At 29.2% G+C, this 21,640-nt stretch overlaps 1 protein-coding gene across 1 annotated transcript; it reads left to right on the top strand.

Annotated features, from left to right (window-relative positions):
• Positions 1-1,260: 1,260 nt before the first annotated feature.
• Positions 1,261-21,043, top strand: LOC136228706 (beta-amyrin synthase-like). The gene is made up of 18 exons (XM_066017159.1): positions 1,261-1,470; positions 1,532-1,720; positions 3,566-3,655; positions 3,740-3,940; positions 4,057-4,141; positions 10,730-10,896; positions 12,832-13,020; positions 13,094-13,207; positions 13,296-13,415; positions 13,522-13,644; positions 13,751-13,849; positions 13,964-14,020; positions 18,587-18,633; positions 18,718-18,861; positions 18,968-19,145; positions 20,400-20,480; positions 20,588-20,671; positions 20,781-21,043. The coding sequence occupies exons 1-18, from the start codon at positions 1,261-1,263 to the stop codon at positions 20,886-20,888; spliced, it is 2,286 nt and encodes a 761-aa protein (XP_065873231.1). The 3' UTR covers positions 20,889-21,043.
• The last annotated feature ends 597 nt before the right edge of the window (positions 21,044-21,640 follow it).

Genomic DNA, 21,640 nt, shown 5'->3' on the forward strand with positions numbered 1-21,640 from the left:
AAACACAGATATTTTTGTCTCTCATTTTACACCAATTGCATATCAATTCGTTCTAGAAAAAGATTTCATATGTTTTATAATTTAATAATAGAACTGGAGATTAATATTTAAAAGACAGTATATTTATTTTATTTTTATTTTTCTTTTATTTTTTTTTACATCCCAACATATGTTTGTGATTTGTTACTGATAAAATGACGCATGTGTGAAGTGTAGATGATAAGATTCATGATCGAGAAACAGTTTGATGAAATATTTATCAAATTAAGCTAATTTATCAATGTTAGGAGTAAAATTGCTCTTAGCTTCCAACGTTAGGGGTAAAATTGTACCATTTTAGACATTAGGAGTAAAATTGCTCCTGATCCAAAACGTTAGGTGTATTTTTGTACTTTAATCTAAAATCAATTAGTAAATTTTATATTAAAGGGGCCCTTACTACTTGTTTTGCCTAGGACCTCTAAATTGTCAGGACCGGCCCTGCAAGTGGATAAGGGTTGATGAAGGAGAGAAGGGGCTCTCAAAACTGTCAAGAAACTGAATTGTTAAATTTGAAAGAAGCAACAATTTGATGGGTTGGAATGTGAAAACTTAATTCTTAAGAAAAAACACGTTTTTTTTTCTTTTTAATTTTTCCAAATTTATTAGTATACTATTATTATAATTATTATTATTAATGCTCATTTTATATTTTTTTTTCATCTCTTCATTTATATATTTGATTCTTTACTTATTAGGGGTGCCAATTTGGTTGGGATTCCCGTTGGGCTAGGTCCGTATTTCAATAAAAAAAAAAAGAGTAAACCATTAATAATGCTCAACTGTTTTTGAAAAATAGGGATGGAAAAACTAATTAAGGTTGCATTATCCACATGATCACTTACTTGTTGCGCCTAAATTTGACTAAACTAGGATTTGTATGTAAAAATTGGAGCCTAATTAGAGCAAATAATTGCGCCTATTTTTTTTTTTTTTTATAGAAAAGATGGCTGCACTTAATTAATGCTGTGGCACTGATACAACAAGAATTGATAGATGTATTTAATGCATTCTCTCCTTAATAATTCAGAAAGGACCCATTACATGTATAAATGTACTTGTTATTTAATTCATTGTTTTTGCATGAACCTTCAGTTATTTAATACACAAAATTGGTCAAACAATGTGCAATTTAGTGTAGCTAAGCACCGCCCATTTAATGGCTACTGCCAGTGCAATATAAATATGCAGTAACCATATTGATATTCTTGCAAATTGAAAATGTGGAAGCTTGAGATAGGTAATAATGGCGACAATAATAATAATCCCTTGCTATTTAGCACTAATAATTTTGTAGGTAGACAGGTTTGGAAATTCCATGAGGATCTTGGCACTCCTGATGAACTTCAACAAATTCAATCTGCCAGAGATAATTTCACTCGTAATCGTTTTGAAGTCAAAGCTAGCAGTGATCTTCTCAAGAATATTCAGGTACAAATTATTTGAATTTATTCATTCTTTAACGTAGCTAATTATTTAAATTATTACACAGCTTATCAAAGAAAATCAAATTGATGTGCTCAATATACCCAAAGTTAGATTGGAAGAGGATGAGGAAATAACAGATGAAAAAGTTGAAACAGCTCTAAGAAAAGCTCTCAGATTCAGCTGTGCAATCCAAGCAAGTGATGGCCATTGGCCTTCTGAATTTTCTGGACAATTGTTTATAACTCCTCCTTTGGTATGTCTTAAATCATATGATAATAATTTAGTTTTCTTGTTGTTTTCAGATATTGGTAGTTTTTATCTCGTCAATAATCACTGTTAGATCTAGTTTCATTAGAATCCTATAGTGGAGATTAAAACCATCATAAGGGCTTCCATCGTAGGATGCTAATGATCCTAGATGTAACGGTGACTCACCAGGTAAAAATCACCATTTAAGATATACGTAAAACATACAATTGATACCTATTTTGCATTAATATATGGGTAAATGATTTATTAATGTCTAAGTTTGTACATATTACATTAGTCGTTCCTTATTGATGTCTAAGTTTATACAAAACCAACTATTTAATTTCTTAATCCATAAATTTTATATAAATCGACAATTTTATTCTTATATCATGGATTAATTTAAATAAATATTTTTTAAGTAAGTATAAAAAGTAATATTAGTAATAAAATTATATTGCTAAATAGTGTATTTTTAATTAAAAATAGGTAATCAAATTTATAATAATATAATATTTTAATTTGAAGAATAATGAATATATTTTTTATATATATTTTATGTAGCATTTTTTATGTAATATATATATATATATATATATATATATATATATATATTTTAATGAATAATTATATTCAAAATGATAAGTTTATCTCTCTACCGTAGATTACTTTAATGTCTTATAATATTTAATAAATTAATATATCAAAGCAATAATAATTATTACACACATTAAAAAAACAATTAATATGACATTTAACTATTTATTTTACTAAACTAATTAAGATTAGCTCAAAAGTATGTCAAGTCAAATTTAAATTAAATATCTTGAGTTCAAGTCTTATTGTACGCATAAAAAACTTTAATTATGAAAGGATCCACCTTATGTTTAATGAGTTTTGAACCGGACAGTCAAAGGAATTATAAAAATACTATTTTCCACTAAAATAATATATATTAAAATTAATTATTAATTCTTTCATAAATTAGAATTTTACTGATTAGATTAGAAAAGATAATTATTATTTAATTTATATATCATTTAATTAATCATTAATTAATAAATTAAAAATTCAATAACAAACACGGTAGCGTAAAAGGTACGCCGGTAGTCTATCTCATCGTTTGGGTAATTCTTTTTATGAATAAGACGTTCTACTCGCTTGGGGATTTGCAGTAAGGCTTTCTAGGAAGGTAATGCCAATTGTGAGATATCTCAATAGTTAACGGAAAGGAATAGAGGAATAGACGAGAGATATATAGAAGGTAATGCAATTAAGAGTTTTCTTGCTCAAACTTTCTATTATTTCAAATTAAAATAGTAAATTATTATAAATTTAACTTATCCAAAAAAAAAGTTATTATAAATTTAATTACTTCTTTGCACTAAATAATAATATAATTTTAGTAACTAAATTACTCTATTAATGTAATAAAAATTACATAAAATTTACTTGCATATATATGAAGATTATTAATTTGTGATAGAAGAGTAAACTTGTCAATTTATTGATGGAGGCACTAAGTAGTTAGTTTTGTCAAAATTCAATGACTTTATAATGAGTTTCTAACAAATAGAAAGACTAAATAGTGTAATATATATAAACTCAGGAAACTAATAAATTATTTACCTAATTAATGTTATTTCAATAATACCGGCCACATAGTTGTCAGAGACATCTGGGACGGATTTAAAATATCGATGGAGTGACGGAATAATATTCGTCGGTAATTCACATGATAGATTTTCTGGGTATTATCCCATTACAGGCGCATATTCCATCGATAATTGAAAATTTCCTTATCGTGAATAATAATGGATTCTAATTTTTAAAATTGTACAAATTGCAGATTATATGTCTCTATATCACCAAAACGCTTGATACAATTCTCTCAAATGAACACAAGAAAGAAATACTACGATATATATACAACCATCAAGTATGTAATTATAAGATCTTGTACATAAATATTCTATAATTTGCAAAGTATGATTGATTTATAATGAGAGAAACAAAAACCCAGAATGAAGATGGAGGATGGGGATTTCATATAGAAAGTCATAGTACAATGTTGTGCACAACACTTAATTACGTTTCCTTACGTTTGCTTGGCGAACAATTACCCGATGAAGTTGAAGATAACAGTGTTGCTAAGGGTCAAAAATGGATTATTGATCATGGAGGTGCTATCAACACTCAGATTTGGGGGAAGATATTCCTTTCGGTGAATAATTCACTCAATCTTATTTATTATGATTTTTCAAACATAATAATATATTGAAAATCAACATGATATGAGAAAAGAAAAACTTATACTTAATGTATTGGTTATATATGAAGGTACTCGGAGTGTATGAGTGGGCAGGATGCAATCCGGTGCCTCCAGAAATTATGCTTATCCCTTCATTTCTTCCTTTTAGTGCAGGTAAACTAAGTGATTGTATTAATATTTCTTTAGTTTAGTTTATTTTCATGTCAAATAAGAAAATCTTGTTGAGGATAAGGGTACCAAAATCTTATGAATTCCAGGGATAGCTAATTTAGTCCCTAGTACAAAATAATACAACTTCAGTCCAATGATTGTCAAATAGCATATTTAAAGGAATCATTAACATAAATTGACACATTAGATGATTGCACGGTTAACTCCCCTACAACTAGGCTATTAGGAGTCATAAATTTTGGAGAGTTGATGTAGAGTGGTTAATGGTAGAATAATTTGATGTATCAATTTCTGTTAATGAAACCTTTAATTGTGCAATTTGACAAACTTTGAGACTGAAATTGTATTATTTTGCACTTGGAAGATAAATTAGGTTTCCCAAAAAATCTTGAAGTTATTTAAATATCTTATAAAACGATCATATAATATATTTATCATTCTTTTTTAATAATTAAAAGAAATCAATTTAGATCAATTTTATGTTAATTCTAATTGTTCAATTAGTTTATTTTTAAAAGGAATTATTAAAATCTAGCAATTGATTGTTTTTCAAAGGAGAAAATAATAATAAAAAAGAAATACATGTAATTTCACAATTTTATAAAATCATATATGTGGTATAAAGATTACAAACACAAATATGAGCTTTATGTTGTTGGCAAATATGTGGTATAAATATTACAAACACGAATATGAGTTTTATGTTGGGGTATAAATTATGATTACTTTGGTTTTTACAAAGTAACCATTCCTTGTTGTTAGCAAATGTAGGATGCATGGCTAACACCTTAAAAACTAATAATGGTATTTTTGTCTTTTGTATTGTTATCTTATTTTTATATATTTTTTTTTATCTTTTTCTTTTCAACTCTCCTACGTTGATCTTTTATAGTAGTGTTCACATAAACCATAAATGACTAAATGAATTTGGTCATTTAGGATTCTAATAAGCTTAGATTTGACAGAATCCATATGAACACAACTATTTCTTTTATTTCTCCTTAACGTATCACTTTTCTCTTCTAACTTGACTCCAACTGTGGCAATCTTCCCATAGATACGTTCTCTATGAAATATGAATTCCTGAAACAAAACTAGAAATCTCCAAACATAGAGAGTATTTAAAAGTTCCAAAATCCTTAATCTTAAATTATGTATTAAAAGCATGCTTAATACAATCAACCTCTCTAACATCACTACTTGTCATAATAATGTCATCAACATAAACAACTATAACAGTAACAAGATGTTGTTTATGTTTAATGAACATAGGATGATCAAATTCATACATTATATAATCATTATGAAGAAAAAGAAAATTGGGTAACTAAGAATACCATTGTCTACTAGATTGTTTAAGCCCATAAAGGAACATTTTAAATTGGGTTAATTACAAAAAACTACCATGTGGTTTGGCCGATTTGCAGACTCTTACCTGTAGTTTTTTTTATTTTTTTTTTGCAAACACAACCTTGTGTTTGTCACCGTTAACAAAATCAATGCAACTGGATGGAAAAAGTTAACTAGGTGACGTGGCACATGGTTATTTTCGCAATAACGAATTTTTGACTTTATTTTTTATTTTTTTACTTTTCCTTCTTTTCTTTCTCCCTCATTCTTCCATTCTTCTTTTTCTTCCTCCTCCTCCTCCTTTCTTTTCTTCTTCTTCCTCCTTCCATCTTCTTTTCTTCTTCTTTTTTTCTTCTATTTTTTTTAAATTCTGGAAATTCCAGATGGAATTTCTAGATGTGAACTTCACGTCTGGAAATTCCAGACGTGATGAACATTTGAAAAATCTAAACGTTCAGCATCTGGAATTCCAGAATTAAAAAAATAAAAAAAAGGAAGAAAAAGAAGAAGAGAAAATGGAAGAAGAAGAAGAAAAAGAAAAGAAATGAAGAAGAATAAGAACACGGAAGAAGAAGAAGAAGAAGAAACGTCAAAGTCAAAACAAAAGTTAAAAAAAAACTAAAAAAAAATCTGAAATTGCCCATGTCATTTAATAGTGTTAAATTAGTTGTCGCGATTTTGTTAATAGTGACAACCAAATGGTTGTGTTTGCAAAAACAAAAATACCACAGATACCGGTCTGCAAATCGATCAAACCACAGGGTAATTTTTTTTAATTAACCCTTTTAAATTTACACACCATATTAGGTTCATGCAATTTTAAACCTAGAGGTGGCTCCATGTAAATTTCCTCTTGTAATTCTCCATAAAGGAAAGCATTATTAAAATTACATGGAAATAAAGGCAAATCTTATATAGCATCCAAAGCTAGTATCAATCTAACAACACTGATTTTTACAACAAGTGAAAAGGTATATATGTAATCGATACTTCTACATGTGTATAACTCTTAGCTACAAGTCTAGCTTTATATCTTTCTAAAGACACATCACTCTTCAATTTGACCTTGAACACCCATCTATTACCTATAGGAACCTTCCGTGGTGGCAAATGGACTATAATCCAAGTTTAAGTATCTTCTAAAGCTTGTAACTCCATGTTCATAGCTTCCTACCAACAATCATATTGGATAGCCTCTTTTTATAATTCTTAGGCTCGTGAATAATGCTTAGGTTCATAACATAATTCTTATGAGAACTTGAAACTTTATCATAACATATAACATTAGTTAAAGGATATTGATTACAATGATAGTCAAGTAAATAATGAGGTTTAACCTTAATCCTAGTAGATTTCCTATTATCATTAATAGGCCGAACAACATTAGGATTAACAGACTGATTAACAACATGAGCATTCACCTCAAATACTAAAACATCTTTATTAGTCTCAAAATTATCATTCATACTCATGTTACTATCTACACTATGATTAGAAGAATTAGTAATTACATTATCTATAGCAAGATTATTATCATATTCAGAAAAAAAATATGAGTAACATGAATAGTTACTACATGCATAAACAAGTATTGAGCTACATCCTCTTCTCTTAGAATCAGACTAGCAAATAACTCTTTGCTGGTCATAGGCTCAGTGTTGTCTAAGAGAACTTGCCCTGCAGTTTTATAGCAAAATATATGTTCTATAAACTTAACATCCCAAGACACAGTATACGCATGTGTCTCAATATTGAAGACCTTGTAACCTTTAACATGTGGTTTAAAACCCACAAAAACACAAGGAATGGCACGAGGATCAAATTTGGACTTCCAATTCTTTAAATTTGCTATATAAACTAAACTCCTAAAGATTCACAAAGACTCGTAGACAGGAGAATCTTGAAACAAAATATTTGATTATCCAAAACAAGAGTAGGAAATATATTAATAAGATAGGCTACATAAAGAATGCAATCAGCCTAAAAAGCCAAAGGTAAACCAGATTGGAATCTCAAAGAACAAGCTAGAGTAAGAAGATGTTGATGTTTTCTTTCAACAACACTATTCCATTTTGGGGTATATGGACAAGAAAGTTGATGCAAGCTACCTTTTGATAAACTAAAATCAGTCAACTGAAGTTCAGGACCGTTATCACTCCTAAAAAAATTAATAGACTTTGAAAAATCAACATTGACATAATTATAAAACTCCTTAATACACTTCGTGGTCTGTGCTTTGTTTTTTAAAAGATAAATCTGAGTATATCGACTATAGTCATCAATTATGGTAAAAAATATCTATAACCAACATTAGATTTAGTATTAAATGGACCCATACATCAAAATGACCAAATAAAAAATATCCATAACCAACATTAGATTTAGTACTTACAGGAAAGGGTGACCTTTTCATCTTGGGCAAGGGACATACACCATAATCAAATAATCATCCTTATTACACAAGGCATACAAAGAGAACACACCTAACAATTCTAATTTGATGATAGGAAAATGCCATAAGGCCTTTTCAGAGAAAGGTTAAGATTTATTCAACTGGAAAGAAACAACAGAAATATAACTAGTAGTACTAACAAGTTGCACAACAACAATCTCTCGAGCCAAGAGATATAAACCATTTCACAACTTAGCTAAACTAATCGTCTACTGAAGATGAGTGCCATAAATATGACACACATCATCAGCAAAGACACAAACAAATTTAGAATGTCCAGCCAATCTGCTAACAAAAACTATATTGAATTTAAAACTTGGTATATATATAATACATTATGAATTAGAATATAAATATTCATTCTAATTGTTCCTATTTGATTGACCACTAATTGTTGGTTTATGACGTAATTCATAGTCCCACTTTCAACATTATGCAAATACAAGAAAGCTGAAATAGCATTGCAAATATGATCTGTTGCACCACTATCTAAGATGCATTCATCATTTAAAACATAATTTATATTAGCAATATAAGATTGTTTAACAGGAAAAGAAACTTTACCTGACACCACATTAGTTATAATATGACCTTGCTTCTCATGAATAGAATCCTATGTAGCCAGAATACCCATTAAACGAGTGTATTGTGCCTTGGTCAATGTAAGGTTAGCTGAAGAATCTCCTTGGACTAGTTGCATTGCAACTAGAACAACTGCAGAAGAATCCTCAAAGTTAGTAATATCAGATGTCACATTCCATGTCCCACTCTTCTTGGCTTTAATGCATTTGAAGTTGTGAGGAAATCCATGCTTTCTATAGTATTAATCAACAGTGTGACTAGGTTTGTCATAATGACTACACTTAGGACTCGTCTTCTGCTTGGTGTCATGATATTGTCCTTTTGCAAGATTAATAGAAGACTCCAAATGCATACCATAATTATTATTTTGCCTCTCTAGTTGGATTAACAAAGAAAAAACAAATGTAATATCAGTCAAAGGCTTCATAAGAAAGATCTGGTGATCTTGCTCCAGCAAACTCAGCATTTAAACCCTTGAGGAAACTGATCATTAAATCTTCCTCTTGATATGACTTAGTTTTAACCAACAATGTTGCACATTTACAAGATGGAGAACACTTATAGACTGATAATGGCCAAAAATTGATCAACTCTTCCCATAATGTCATATACTTAGTATAATATTCAATCGAAATCAAAGATCCTTGAACAAAAGTGTAGATCCTCTTCTGTAACTCAGAAATCTTTAACGAATCTCCTTAAGCAAACCGCTTTTCTAGATTACTGCATGCATCACTAAAGTTATTAAACCAGTGAATGCTATTCGCAGTAACAGGTATTACCAATCTATTAATCCATGAAAAATCATGGTGTTGCATCGTTCCCAAGCTGCTTGATTCATATCATACTCCTCCGGCATGGGTAAAGAACCATTAAGAAATGAGACCTTATTCTTCACAGGCAGCACTCTTTTAAACTCACGACTCCATGAGTGATAGTAATCTCTAGTGAGGAACCGAGCGTGTAACACAGAACTAGGGTTTTCATCAAAGTGCAAATAGTAAACACTAGATGAGCTTTGAGAAAGATCAATTGTTCATGCAATCAGATTTAGAAGAACTTTTGGTCATAGAGTAGCCATATGTGACAAACCTCAAGAAAACTCAACAACGATGAAGAAAAAATGAAAGCATTCTCAAAGCAAGACTAAGAAAACTGAAAATCTAATTTTGTCGAAGCAAATAGAAAGGAAGAAGAAGAAGACTAAAAAATCTGATTCCATCGTAATGAAGAAAATCGAGAAAGGAATAACTAAAGATCTTCCTGTGAAATATCCTTTGAAGATGAAGATTAAATGCGCGAAACGTGCTCTGATACCATAACAAGATTGAACACAAAAGTGATTGAAGGAAGAACTCTGTATATTAAAGAACTTGTGAAAAATGTACAAAAGATGCAAAAGAATGAAGAAAAAGAGGCAGAATGAATTTGTGAAGAAGAAATACAAAGTTAACCCTATTCTCTTTTAATTCTATAGAATAATATAATACACGTGAGACAATTACAAAATACCCACGAGAGAATAATTATAGACATAACCCTTATATTAAAATATATTTACAAATCTATTAAACGTCGGTGACCTTCGTTATATGTATCTCTACGTTGACATGAACGACAACTATGATTGTAAAATCATCGCCTCTTCCCTAATTGTTGCATCATCAAACTTAACCCAATTAGTGTACATAGCTCCTTCACCATTTTTATGGCTCATTTCCTCTCTTCTCTTCTCTCACGCTCAATCATTAGCCTTTACACATTTGCCTTCTTTTAATCCCAATTCTAATCTCTACCCATATTTCACTCATCGGTACTCTCTAATTCCTCAACGTCTCCACTTTCTATCTCAATTCATTAGAAACTCTTGTTCTTCTATAAATATGTTAAATTCATCACTTATTTGCTAATGGAATAAAACCCATACATGTGTTTGCAAACTTGTAAACCACGTGTTCGACTTCATAAAATAGTGAATATATATATATATATATATAAATTTTTACTTTCCCCTTTTAAAGATAAGAAATTTAATAAAATTCATTTTTTTATTAAAATAAAAGCTTCAAATAAAGGATTAAGAATTTATAGATGTTGTTTGAAATTTTAAGGTTTTTAGTATTTTATATTTCAAAATACATGATTCAATATCCAAACTAATATCTACATGTATATGAACATGACAGAAAAGTTATGGTGTTACTTGCGCACTATTTATAATCCAATAGCATATCTGTATGGAAAGAAATTTGTGGGTCCTATCACTGATCTCATCATTCAATTAAGGAAAGAACTCTATACACAACCATACGATCAAATTAATTGGAATAAAGCGCGACATTCGTGTTTAAAGGTAAAGTGCGTAGTTATTTATTACTATTGTTGTTGTTGTTGTCTATTTATTTTTGTTATTTTTATTGTATGTGTTATTTTTATTAGAATTGTTTTGCTATTAGCTGATTGATAATTAGTATTTGCTAAAAGTGTGATAAATTGTTGTTGTTAGTATATAAAAGAAAAAGTACGAAAAAAATGCATGTGGTTTGCCCAATTTGCAAATAAAGGCATGTGGTTTAAAAGTTTACAAATAAAGGTATGTGGTATATGGTATGTCTTATTTACAAAACAAGGTATTACAATTATACAGTTAAGTTGTGATTACAACCAAATACATTTTTATCTTAAAAAAATTATTCTTACATATCAGCAAAACACAACCTCCGAAAAAAACTTCTTAAATCAAAACAATAAATAATATGGTGGAATTTAACGTTTTTTTTACTAATCTGACAGTTTATGAACTAACTTGATATTTAAGTTCATTTCACATAGTTGTAATTTGATTTTAGGATCTATGTTTTGTCAATATATAAATGTAAGTGAAAAAAAATTTAAAAATACTCTTAATTCTCATCAATTACCTAAAAGTTTAATTTTAAATACTTTGTTTTGTAAAAAAAGCATACCACATGCCTCTATTCGCAAACTTTTAAACCACAGACCTCTATTTACAAATAAAGCAAACTACAAGCATTTTTTTCGTACTTTGCCCTATATAAAATATCCAATATGGGTATTTAAGTTAATCAACAAATAATTATAAATTTAAATATATAATACAAAAAAAAAATACTGTAAATAAGTAAGTAAAAATGAAAAACAATGACCACATTTGGTAAATAGAGGTTTTAAGTAAAATTAGAGGTTTGAACCAAAATTTTAGGTGTTTGACTAGTCACAACCTCTAATAGTGGTGTTTGGTGAAAAAGAGTTTGCGAAAGCAGATCAGGCTTAGAGTACTAATTTAGAGAAAAATGGCTTTTTCAATTAGAGGATTGTAATATTTATATTAAAAAAACCGTATGCTTCTTTAATTACTACCCTTACTTATTAAGTATGAGAGAATTTATTTCTTTATTTATTATTAGTTTTGTTTAGAAATTTGAACAAAATGAAATTAACTGAATTGAGTTTTATCGAAAATGAGTTTTTCGGACACCATTGTGAGATTTAATTTGAATAGCATGTATCAATTTAATAATATTTTATATTCTTCATTTTACTAAATTCTTAAGTATTATTTTTTTTCAATTTAATATAGACTGTTATTTATATTAAACCATTATGTTTCCTTATCTTTTATGTAATAATAGAAACCTAAGAATACTTTTCATTGTTTTAAATATTTTTTTATGTATTAATAAAAACCTAAGATATAACATGTATATGACTTTTTACAGGAGGTGATTAAGGATATGATATATTGAATACTAATTTATAGCAAGAAAATTATCTGTAATTTATAAAGATAAATATTTATCCATTTGCACAAAGTTATATTTAAATATGAATTATTAAAGAAGAAAATAATAGTCGTAAAAGATAAATGTCTTTATTTATCATTTTACACAAATAATTATTAGCAATTAGCTATGTTTTATCAAATAAGTTTACACAAACGGCTAGTCAACTCTGCTAAATAAAAAAGGTAATCAGCTAATCAGTAATGTAATATGCTAACAAAGTCTAAAACCTATTTTCCAAACAAGGCCAATAACTTAATTATTAACTGCGAGGAGCAAAAATTCTTCCTTCGACAATGGTATTATATGGATTGAAATTACTTTAAAATCGAAACATGTTTTATGTAATTAAATAAAAAGGATAATCTTATCAAAATGAAATAAATAAAAAAGCTTTTCGTGAAAAGCTTTAAAAACATGCTAAACAGCTATAAAAAATATTTTTACATTAAAAAAGCTAACAATTATTGTTTTATATGAAATAGGAGGATATTTACGTCCCTCGTTCCTTTGAACTCGATTTGGTGTTTGATATCATTTATTATGTTGGTGAAAGAATTACGAAATGTTGGCCATTTTCCAAGCTAAGAGAAAAAGCTTTGCACAAAGTAATGGACATACTTCACTTTGAGGATCTACATTCTAGATTTCTCACACATGCTTGCTTAGAAAAGGTATATATATGCTTTCTTAATTTATTACATATATGCTTAATCACAACATTAATCTTTAATTATATATATTCAGGTTTTGCATATGTTGGCTTGTTGGGCAGAAGATCCAACTCAAGAAGCTTTTACGTTTCACCTTGCTAGAGTTCCCGATTACTTATGGATTGCTGAAGATGGAATGAAAATGCAGGTTAGCGTAATTTCCCAATTTAATTATTATTAGTTACTAATTAATTAACTAACAATGACACTACTTAAATTGCTGCTAATTAATGCAGAATTTGGGTACTCAATTGTGGGATGCAACTTTTTACATTCAAGCAATTCTAGCAAGTAATCTCACAGATGAATATGAGTTTACTCTAAGAAGAGCTCATGAATTTATCAAGCAAACCCAGGTTTAATTTATTTGAGAGTATATAAATAATTAAATAAATAAAGTTTTCTAGATTACTTGCAATTAAATTAGTTTTTTAATATCATTGATTTTCATCTATTATTAAGATACGAGAAAATCCACCTGGAGATTTCAAAAAAACGTTGAGATATATTTCAAAAGGGGCATGGCCTTTAGCTGACCAAGATCAAGGGTGGCAAGTCTCTGACTGCACAGCTGAAGCTCTCTTGGTAATTACTCAACTAATTTAGTTAACATAGGTAGCTATTTAAATTGAAACACAAATAATTTTTACTAACTTATTATTAATTACCATGATCTCATGTATTATTGTAGGTTTTAATGTTATTATCAGAAAGGCAGATAGAGGTTGTTGGCAACAAAGTTGAATCACAAAGATTATATGATGCGGTGGATTTTTTACTTACATTGCAAGTATGAAAATATAACTGTTTCATTTTGTTCAATTACTTTGGGACCATAAATTATGAAGGACTGGAAGATTAACTAATTACTAACTTGAAATAATAACATGTTTAATATTTCTAGAGCAAAAATGGTGGTATTTCAGCTTGGGAACCACCTTCTTCTCGTCCATGGTTGGAGGTACGTATAACAAAGAACAAATATATATATATATATTGGAAATGGGTAAAATTGTCTTTATATTTTTGGGGACAACTTTTATTGTCCCTTTTTTCCCATTCCCTACATTTCTTCTGTATTTTATATGGGATGATAACTATGATATGTCATTATCATTTTATGGGACTATTGTCATCCCTAAGACTAAGGATAACTGTTTTCCCCATCTGATGGACGATTGTTGTCCTCTGTAAAGGAGAACTTTTGTCTTTGAAATATGAGACAATTTTTTATCCAAAAAATAAATAAATGATTGTCGCCTCTATGCAAATAAGATTATTTTTATCCATTGATTAGGGGATTATCCTTCATTTGAGACGACCATCATAAAATGATGATATTTGTCCTAAAAAATTCCACCAAAATTTTGAAAGAAAACTAAAAAGAAACAAGAATTTTTAGATTAAAGGAGCTATTACAAAATGTCTCATCCTAAATTAAGCAAGTAAATATTATATGTAAGGATTGAATAATTATTGTAATTCATATAATTCATTTTATATCACATTCGAAGATCAAAATGCACACTTTTAAAGTTTTGATATTACATATTTATACAACAATAACTACACACTTTTAGGCATTGGTACTGAGAAAGATAGATTTAGTAGAAGAATTTAGGAAGAGAGAGAGAGAGAGAGAGGGAAGAAGAGATAAAAACTTCTTAACATTTGCATGACCAAAACATTACAAAAGCATGATCTAAAAAAGCAAATGTTGCTGGTAAGATAGCAAACCATTACAAAAATACAAATGTGAAGTTCTACCATTGTCTCGTAACTCTTAACAAACTTCGAAAAAGTATTAATAACATAAGCATTTCCTTTTCTTGCCCTTCATTTTTATATGACAATACCCTCATTCTACTTTTATAAAGGGGCTTATCTTGGTGGTGCTATGGTGATTGGAGTTGTACCAGTACTCAACTAGACTCAACTAATTAGCAAACTTCTTGGGAGATATAAAACACATAAACCAAGTTGATTTCAATCCTAGACTCAACTTGATTTCAATCTTATTGAAAGGAAACATTAGTGCTCCCCCTGAAATAGTTGAACTATTGAAGGAACACTAGTGTTTTCAAGGTGACGATCAGAATCCTGAATGATAGATCCATTCTATGATTTATGGATTGTGTCTCCCAAAATAGATTATTAGAAAATAAAGTAATATCAGTTAGCATACTAGAAAAATATGCAAAAGCAACATTAGGTAAACAAATATCTTTCATAATATCAACTTTAAATTAAGTGTATGAAAGAAATGAACTCATGAAAAACAACATCTTTTGAAACTATAACTTTTCTATGAACCAAACCAAACAAATGATAACCTTTCATATTGGATTGATGACCAAGAAACACACATGGCAATGCTCTATTATCAAACTTCTTTTCATGCACACCAAGTCATATAGGCCAAACATATAAACACCCTCAAACTTTCATACCTAGGATCGTTTTTATGCAAAATAAAATAAGGTGACTGATCATGTAAAACTAGAGTTAGAAGCATATTAACGAGATTTACTGCATATGAAATACAACCAGACTAAAAAGACAAGAGTAATTATGTCTATATTCACAAAGCTTTGGCAACATTTAACAAATTTTGATGTTTACTTTATGTTGTGGAGTATTGGGACATGATGTTTGATGTAAAACACCATGTTTTGCATAAAAAATTTCTAGATGCAATTCATGAGCATTGTCAGACCTTATAACCTTAATCTTTGTTTCAAAGTGTGTCAAAACAAAATTATAAAACTTTTGAATGGCCTTTGGATGCTAAAAAAACAAATCCAATTCTACCTACTTTTATCATCAACAATATATAACTAGAACTAGATGGAACAACCATAGGCCCCCAAACATCTAATTGAACTACATCAAAATAATTTTGGACATGAGAATGACTAATAGGAAAGTACAACTGTTTTTTCTTTGCTAAAGGAAAAGACAAACATAATCATCGTATTTATTATACTTTGTGATATGGGAATATCCTTTAGATTATTGTAATACTGCCTTCAAGGACTTGTAAGAAAAAACACGGTTAGACAGGGGGCCGACGATCGGCGAACCCTCTCTGATGCCTAAGTTAGTATGGGAATACAAAGCTTCGGGAGAAAGTAATAGGATTTTAGTATATAGAATTGTGTACCTTTCTCTTTGAATTAAGCTCCTATTTATAGACATTTGAGCTTAGGCCTAGATACACGTGTCACCACCGTATTGGTCCGGAATCTAGATTCCCTCTCCAAATGGCTTTAGCGTGAATTTGAGGTCCGAAGCTTTATACCCTTTTTGGGGACTCTAGATGGGCCGACCCAAAAGTAGGTCGTGGGCCTTTTAGAACCACTCGAGATCTAAATTCATTATTTACCATATCACTTTGTAACAATAGAAGGATACATTGTTTGCAATCTAGAATCCAACTCATGGCCTAGCCTATAATTCTAAAGAGGAAATGTATGTTTATCTAACTACTATGCTGAAACTAAAGATTGTAATAACTTGTTAAATTGAAAAACATGAAAAGGATAGAGTCCATTATGCACTATAGTTGTACCAGTCTTCTTCGTGCTTGGAAGATCTTGGAAACCAAACTCATTATCAGAAAGCAAAATAGTACAAGGATTATCACAAAAACTCTTACTCACTAAAATAAGATTAAAGGTGAAATTAGGATTAAAGGTGAAATAAGATTAAATGTGAAATTAGGTAAATGCACTATTTTCTTAGCTATAACAATTATAAAACTAAAAAAGGTAGAAGAATTAACCACATGAGCATTGGCTCTAGAATCAAGAATCTAAGATGTATTTGAAAAATAATTAAAGAAAATCTTACCAGCATTTCTAACCTCAAAGTTTTAATTTAAAGCATTGGTTATTGTGTTGAGAAGAAAGAACTCCTCGACAGTAGTAATAGAATTCAAAGAAACATATGCATTAGACTGTTCTACATTTTACAACACACTGATCAGCTTTACATATTATGTTGGAATGATATCAACAAGATTTTGAGACAGCAGAACCAGACTAGTAAGATCCAAATCAGTAGTAACATTTGTAGTAAAATGTCTCTTATTCTTTAACTTTGGAGGAAATCCATGTTTTTTGAAGCATTGATCAATTGCATGGCGTTCTTTATCACAAAAAGAACACACAACTCCTTTCTTTCCATAAGACTTCTTAGCATTATAATTCTATCATCATGGATGATTATCACTCTATTGTGTTATATTAAAATTGACATTTGAATCAAGACATATTTTTGAACTCCTTCTATTTGACATGCATGTTGTACGAAAATATTAAAAACTAGATCATAAGAATATAAAGGATCCATCATTAATATTTATGACATTACCATTCAAAAATTAGCATTCAATCCTCTTAATTTTTTCATGATGAAATCATGTTCTTGATGTGAACGAACTATCTTAATAACAGCTCAACTCTCAGCACTCATATAAGTACAAATATAGAATAGAACGACTCTAAAATTAACTATACACAATTTAGTATATAATCAGTGATAGACAAATATAACTACATAGTAGCTAAAACTTCATCTTGTAACTCAATAATGTGCAACACATCTCCTTGTGAGAAGCGATTCTTCAATGTTTTCCAAACTTGAGTTGTTGTATCAAACCAGATCATAGACTGCAATTGAAGGTGAAAGAGAATGTTTTATCCAAGACAAAACCATCTAATTACATATAAGCCAAACATGTTGGTTCATTTCAGGAATAATATATAGACGCAAAGTTCCATCCACAAAATAGAATTTATTTTTAGTTAGAAATGAACCTTAATTGAACAACTCTAGGAAAAGTAATTCCTACGAGAAGGTTGCATAACCAAGACTAGGGTAGGGTTTTCAACCAGATGAATGAAAAAAAGATTGGATGGATTTTGTAATACGTCAGTAAAATTGCAATTCCAGGAACCTTTGCTTGCATCTGAATTTGATGTATTCTCAGGATTTATAAATAAATTGTTTGTGATTTGCATTCCGATTCGTATTATTGCCATACTCCCTGGTAAATGTCGTGATATAAGATATGCTTGAAGTAGGAAGAAAGATCACAAGAAAAATAAAAAAGAACAGAAGGCACTCATCGAAGCAAGATGATCTATAGTAGATTAAAGAATAATCGATGAAAAATGAATCGATCAAGATGTAAATCTTAATCTGAAAGAAAAAACTGAATGAATTGCTCTCGTATCACCATATCAAGATTGAGAGAGGAATGAAAAAATGAAAAAATTCTTATTGGATCAATTAGATGAACAAATACAAGGCTCGTGTTTATATAGCCTTTATCTATAATGATAACATTGGTTTGTTACTTTTAGCTACAAGAAAGTAACTCTAGTTAACACTAATTGTCTTTAGTAAATAATCATGTAACCATAGTTAATTGACACGCATGTCAATCTCTATTAGTATTATGTAACTTTCATTACTAAGAAAAATTGATTACTAATTGTGTTTTATAATTCTGGGTTCTCAGATGTTCAACCCTGCAGAAGCTTTTGCTGGAATAATGGTGGAATATGAGTATGCATATTTAAATTCTTAAATTTAAGTGGAGAGGTAAAATGCACAATAATTTTGATTATCTTTCTAATGATGTTGTTTCAGGTATGTTGAATGTACGGCATCTGTGGTTGAGAGTTTTGTGTTGTTTAAAAAGTTTCATCCTGAATACAAGAAGAAAGAATTAGAAATTGCATTGTCTAAGGCAACTAATTATCTAGAAAATACACAAAATTCTGATGGTTCTTGGTATGTACATATTTAACTATTAATTATGTATTTTAGTTCAGAAATGTAAAGCTAAACATTACAACGAATTATATTTCTGATTATTAAGTAATGATTTGGGGTGCAGGTATGGAAACTGGGGAATTTGCTACATATATGGTACATATTTTGCACTAAGAGGTTTGGCTGCTGTTGGAAAGACATATGAAAATAGTAAAGTAGTAAAAAAAGGATGCGAATTTCTTCTTTCCAAACAACTCAGTTCCGGAGGCTGGGGAGAGAGCTATCTCTCATGCAGTAATTTGGTAATCTTATCAATTAATTATACTATGCACAAAATTATTCTTGCAAATTTTAACTCCAAGCTTTATATTAAAACTAGGGAAAAGTACAAAAATAAATCTTGTGGTTACACTTGTTTTTGATCGGCACCATTGTGGTTTAAAAATTTACAAAATGGTAGCTTGAGGCTGATTCTATTAGCAAACAGAGTCTAAAAAGACTAACAGTGTTGAAAAGGCTGAGGTTGCAGTCAAAGGGACTGAGGGGTATTTTTGTCTTTCTATTATTATTATATTTTTAAGATACTAAAACTTACCTGATACCCAACTTACACCTCGCCTCTCATCTTTCTCTCCCAATTTTGCTTCAATCAAACCTGATTCCGAAACCGAAAAGAACCAATCTTCAATTCCAACTGCAACAGTAATCAGTGAAAGTACTCTCTGTTCACTCGATCGAGGATGGTGAGTTGGGCGAGTCTATGTTCACTCTATCATCTGAAAGTTCTATGGAAGAAGAGAGCATGACAGTGGTGAGAGAAATTAGGCCACCCGAGATTAAATCAAAGAGCTTCCAATCAGGGATTAAGATTGTGATTGGTTTGGCTTCTATTAAGATTGAAGGTCCTCAAATAGCAAGTATGGTAAAAAAAAATAAAAAGAGAGAAAGAAAGAATTTCACTACTTTACCATTGCAGGAGGATGAAGAAGAGAAGACGAGGAAGAGGGGTTCATGAGGAGAAAGATAGTAGATAAGGAGGAGAGTTGAGGTGTCAATTAGGGATTGGAGGGGGTTTTAAAATTTTAAAAATATAATAAATTATAAATTATAAAGTATTTGAAACGTAAAAATTACCCCTCAGACCTTTTGACTTTGACTGCTATCTCAGCATTTTTAACACCGTTAGACAGAAATACATATTTTTGCTAACGGATTGAAGTAAATGATACCATTTTGTAAATTTTTAAACCACAAAGGTACCGATCGAAAACAGGTGTAATCACAAGATTTATTTTTGTACTTTTCCCTTAAAACTATTTATATGAGTTTTATTTAAAATGCTATGTATATATATATATATATATATATATATATATATATAAAGCTCTTATTAGAGAAATTAATTTATTATGAAAGTTCCATGTTAATTAAGAGGAGTGATACAATCGTAGGTAGTTATGATGTAGTATCAATGATATAATTAATTGTATTTTATATATATATATATATATATATATATATATATATATATATATATATATATATATTCTTTCCAGGAATATAAGCCATTAAAAGGTAACAAATCACATTTGGTACAAACTGCGTGGGCAATGATGGGCCTTATTCATGGAGGACAAGTAAGTTTTATATTTTAATTATTAATTTTAAAAATATATAATATTTTGACTCTTTATTTAATTGGTAGTTCAAGAAGCATTTACATTACTTATTTGATGATAAATAGGCTAGAAGAGACCCAACACCATTACATAAAGCAACAAGATTGTTAATCAATTTACAACTTGAAAGTGGTGAATTTCCTCAGCAGGTAACATACTATATATATATATATATATCTTGTATTATGAAACAAATATGATAGATTAAACTTTTTTTTTGTAAAATTAAAGTACTCATTGATTTTTGTATATATATAGGAAATAACGGGAGCGTCTCTGCGGACTTGCATGCTACATTATGCAGCATATAGAAACATATATCCCCTTTGGGCTCTAGGTCTATATAGAAAACACATGAGTAATTAATATATCATAATAATTACTTGTTAATTTCATATCAATAAGTTTTTGCTTGTCATAGTCATAAAATAAACAATTGCTATTCTCAAAATATGTATAGAAATATTTGTATAAAAATCATACTATGATTAACATATTAATGAATATTATCTTTTCTTTTATTATCAAAAAGTTTATTACATTATTATAAAAAATTAAAATAGAATCATTATTACTATCTTATCTTTTTTATTATTAAATTTGATGCAATTTCCATACATCTAGATTTAGATGGAATTCTCGTTAGAACAAATTTAGCTATAATCACCAATACACTAAATTTAGATAAAACCTTCTTCATTTCTTAATTTGTTATTTTTTCTATTGTTTTCATTTTTTTCTCCGCTTTTATTATTTTGTCCATTTTTCTGGATTTTTTGTTTTCTCTTTGTTTTTTTATTAGAACTGTAGCACGTGTATCATCTGTAAGATAAGGAGCTATTTTGGAACTAAGGGTTTGTTTGATAGCTAGTTTCAACACTTAAATTTATTGCATTAAGTGCTTAGTTGTTTTTAGTTTATTTAATAACACAACTTAAAATTTCAGTTACGTCAAAAAATTACTTATTCTGATAAGTTATAATACTTAACTTAAAATTTTAAGTTAAATATTATCAATTAATATTTTTTAAATTAACCACTTATTTTTAGTATTTGTCAAACAACCACACTATTAATTAATGATGATTATATGTAATGATATATCTGTAATTATGCAC

Source organism: Euphorbia lathyris, chromosome 5, assembly GCF_963576675.1.
Source record: "Euphorbia lathyris chromosome 5, ddEupLath1.1, whole genome shotgun sequence".
NCBI lineage: Eukaryota > Viridiplantae > Streptophyta > Magnoliopsida > Malpighiales > Euphorbiaceae > Euphorbia > Euphorbia lathyris.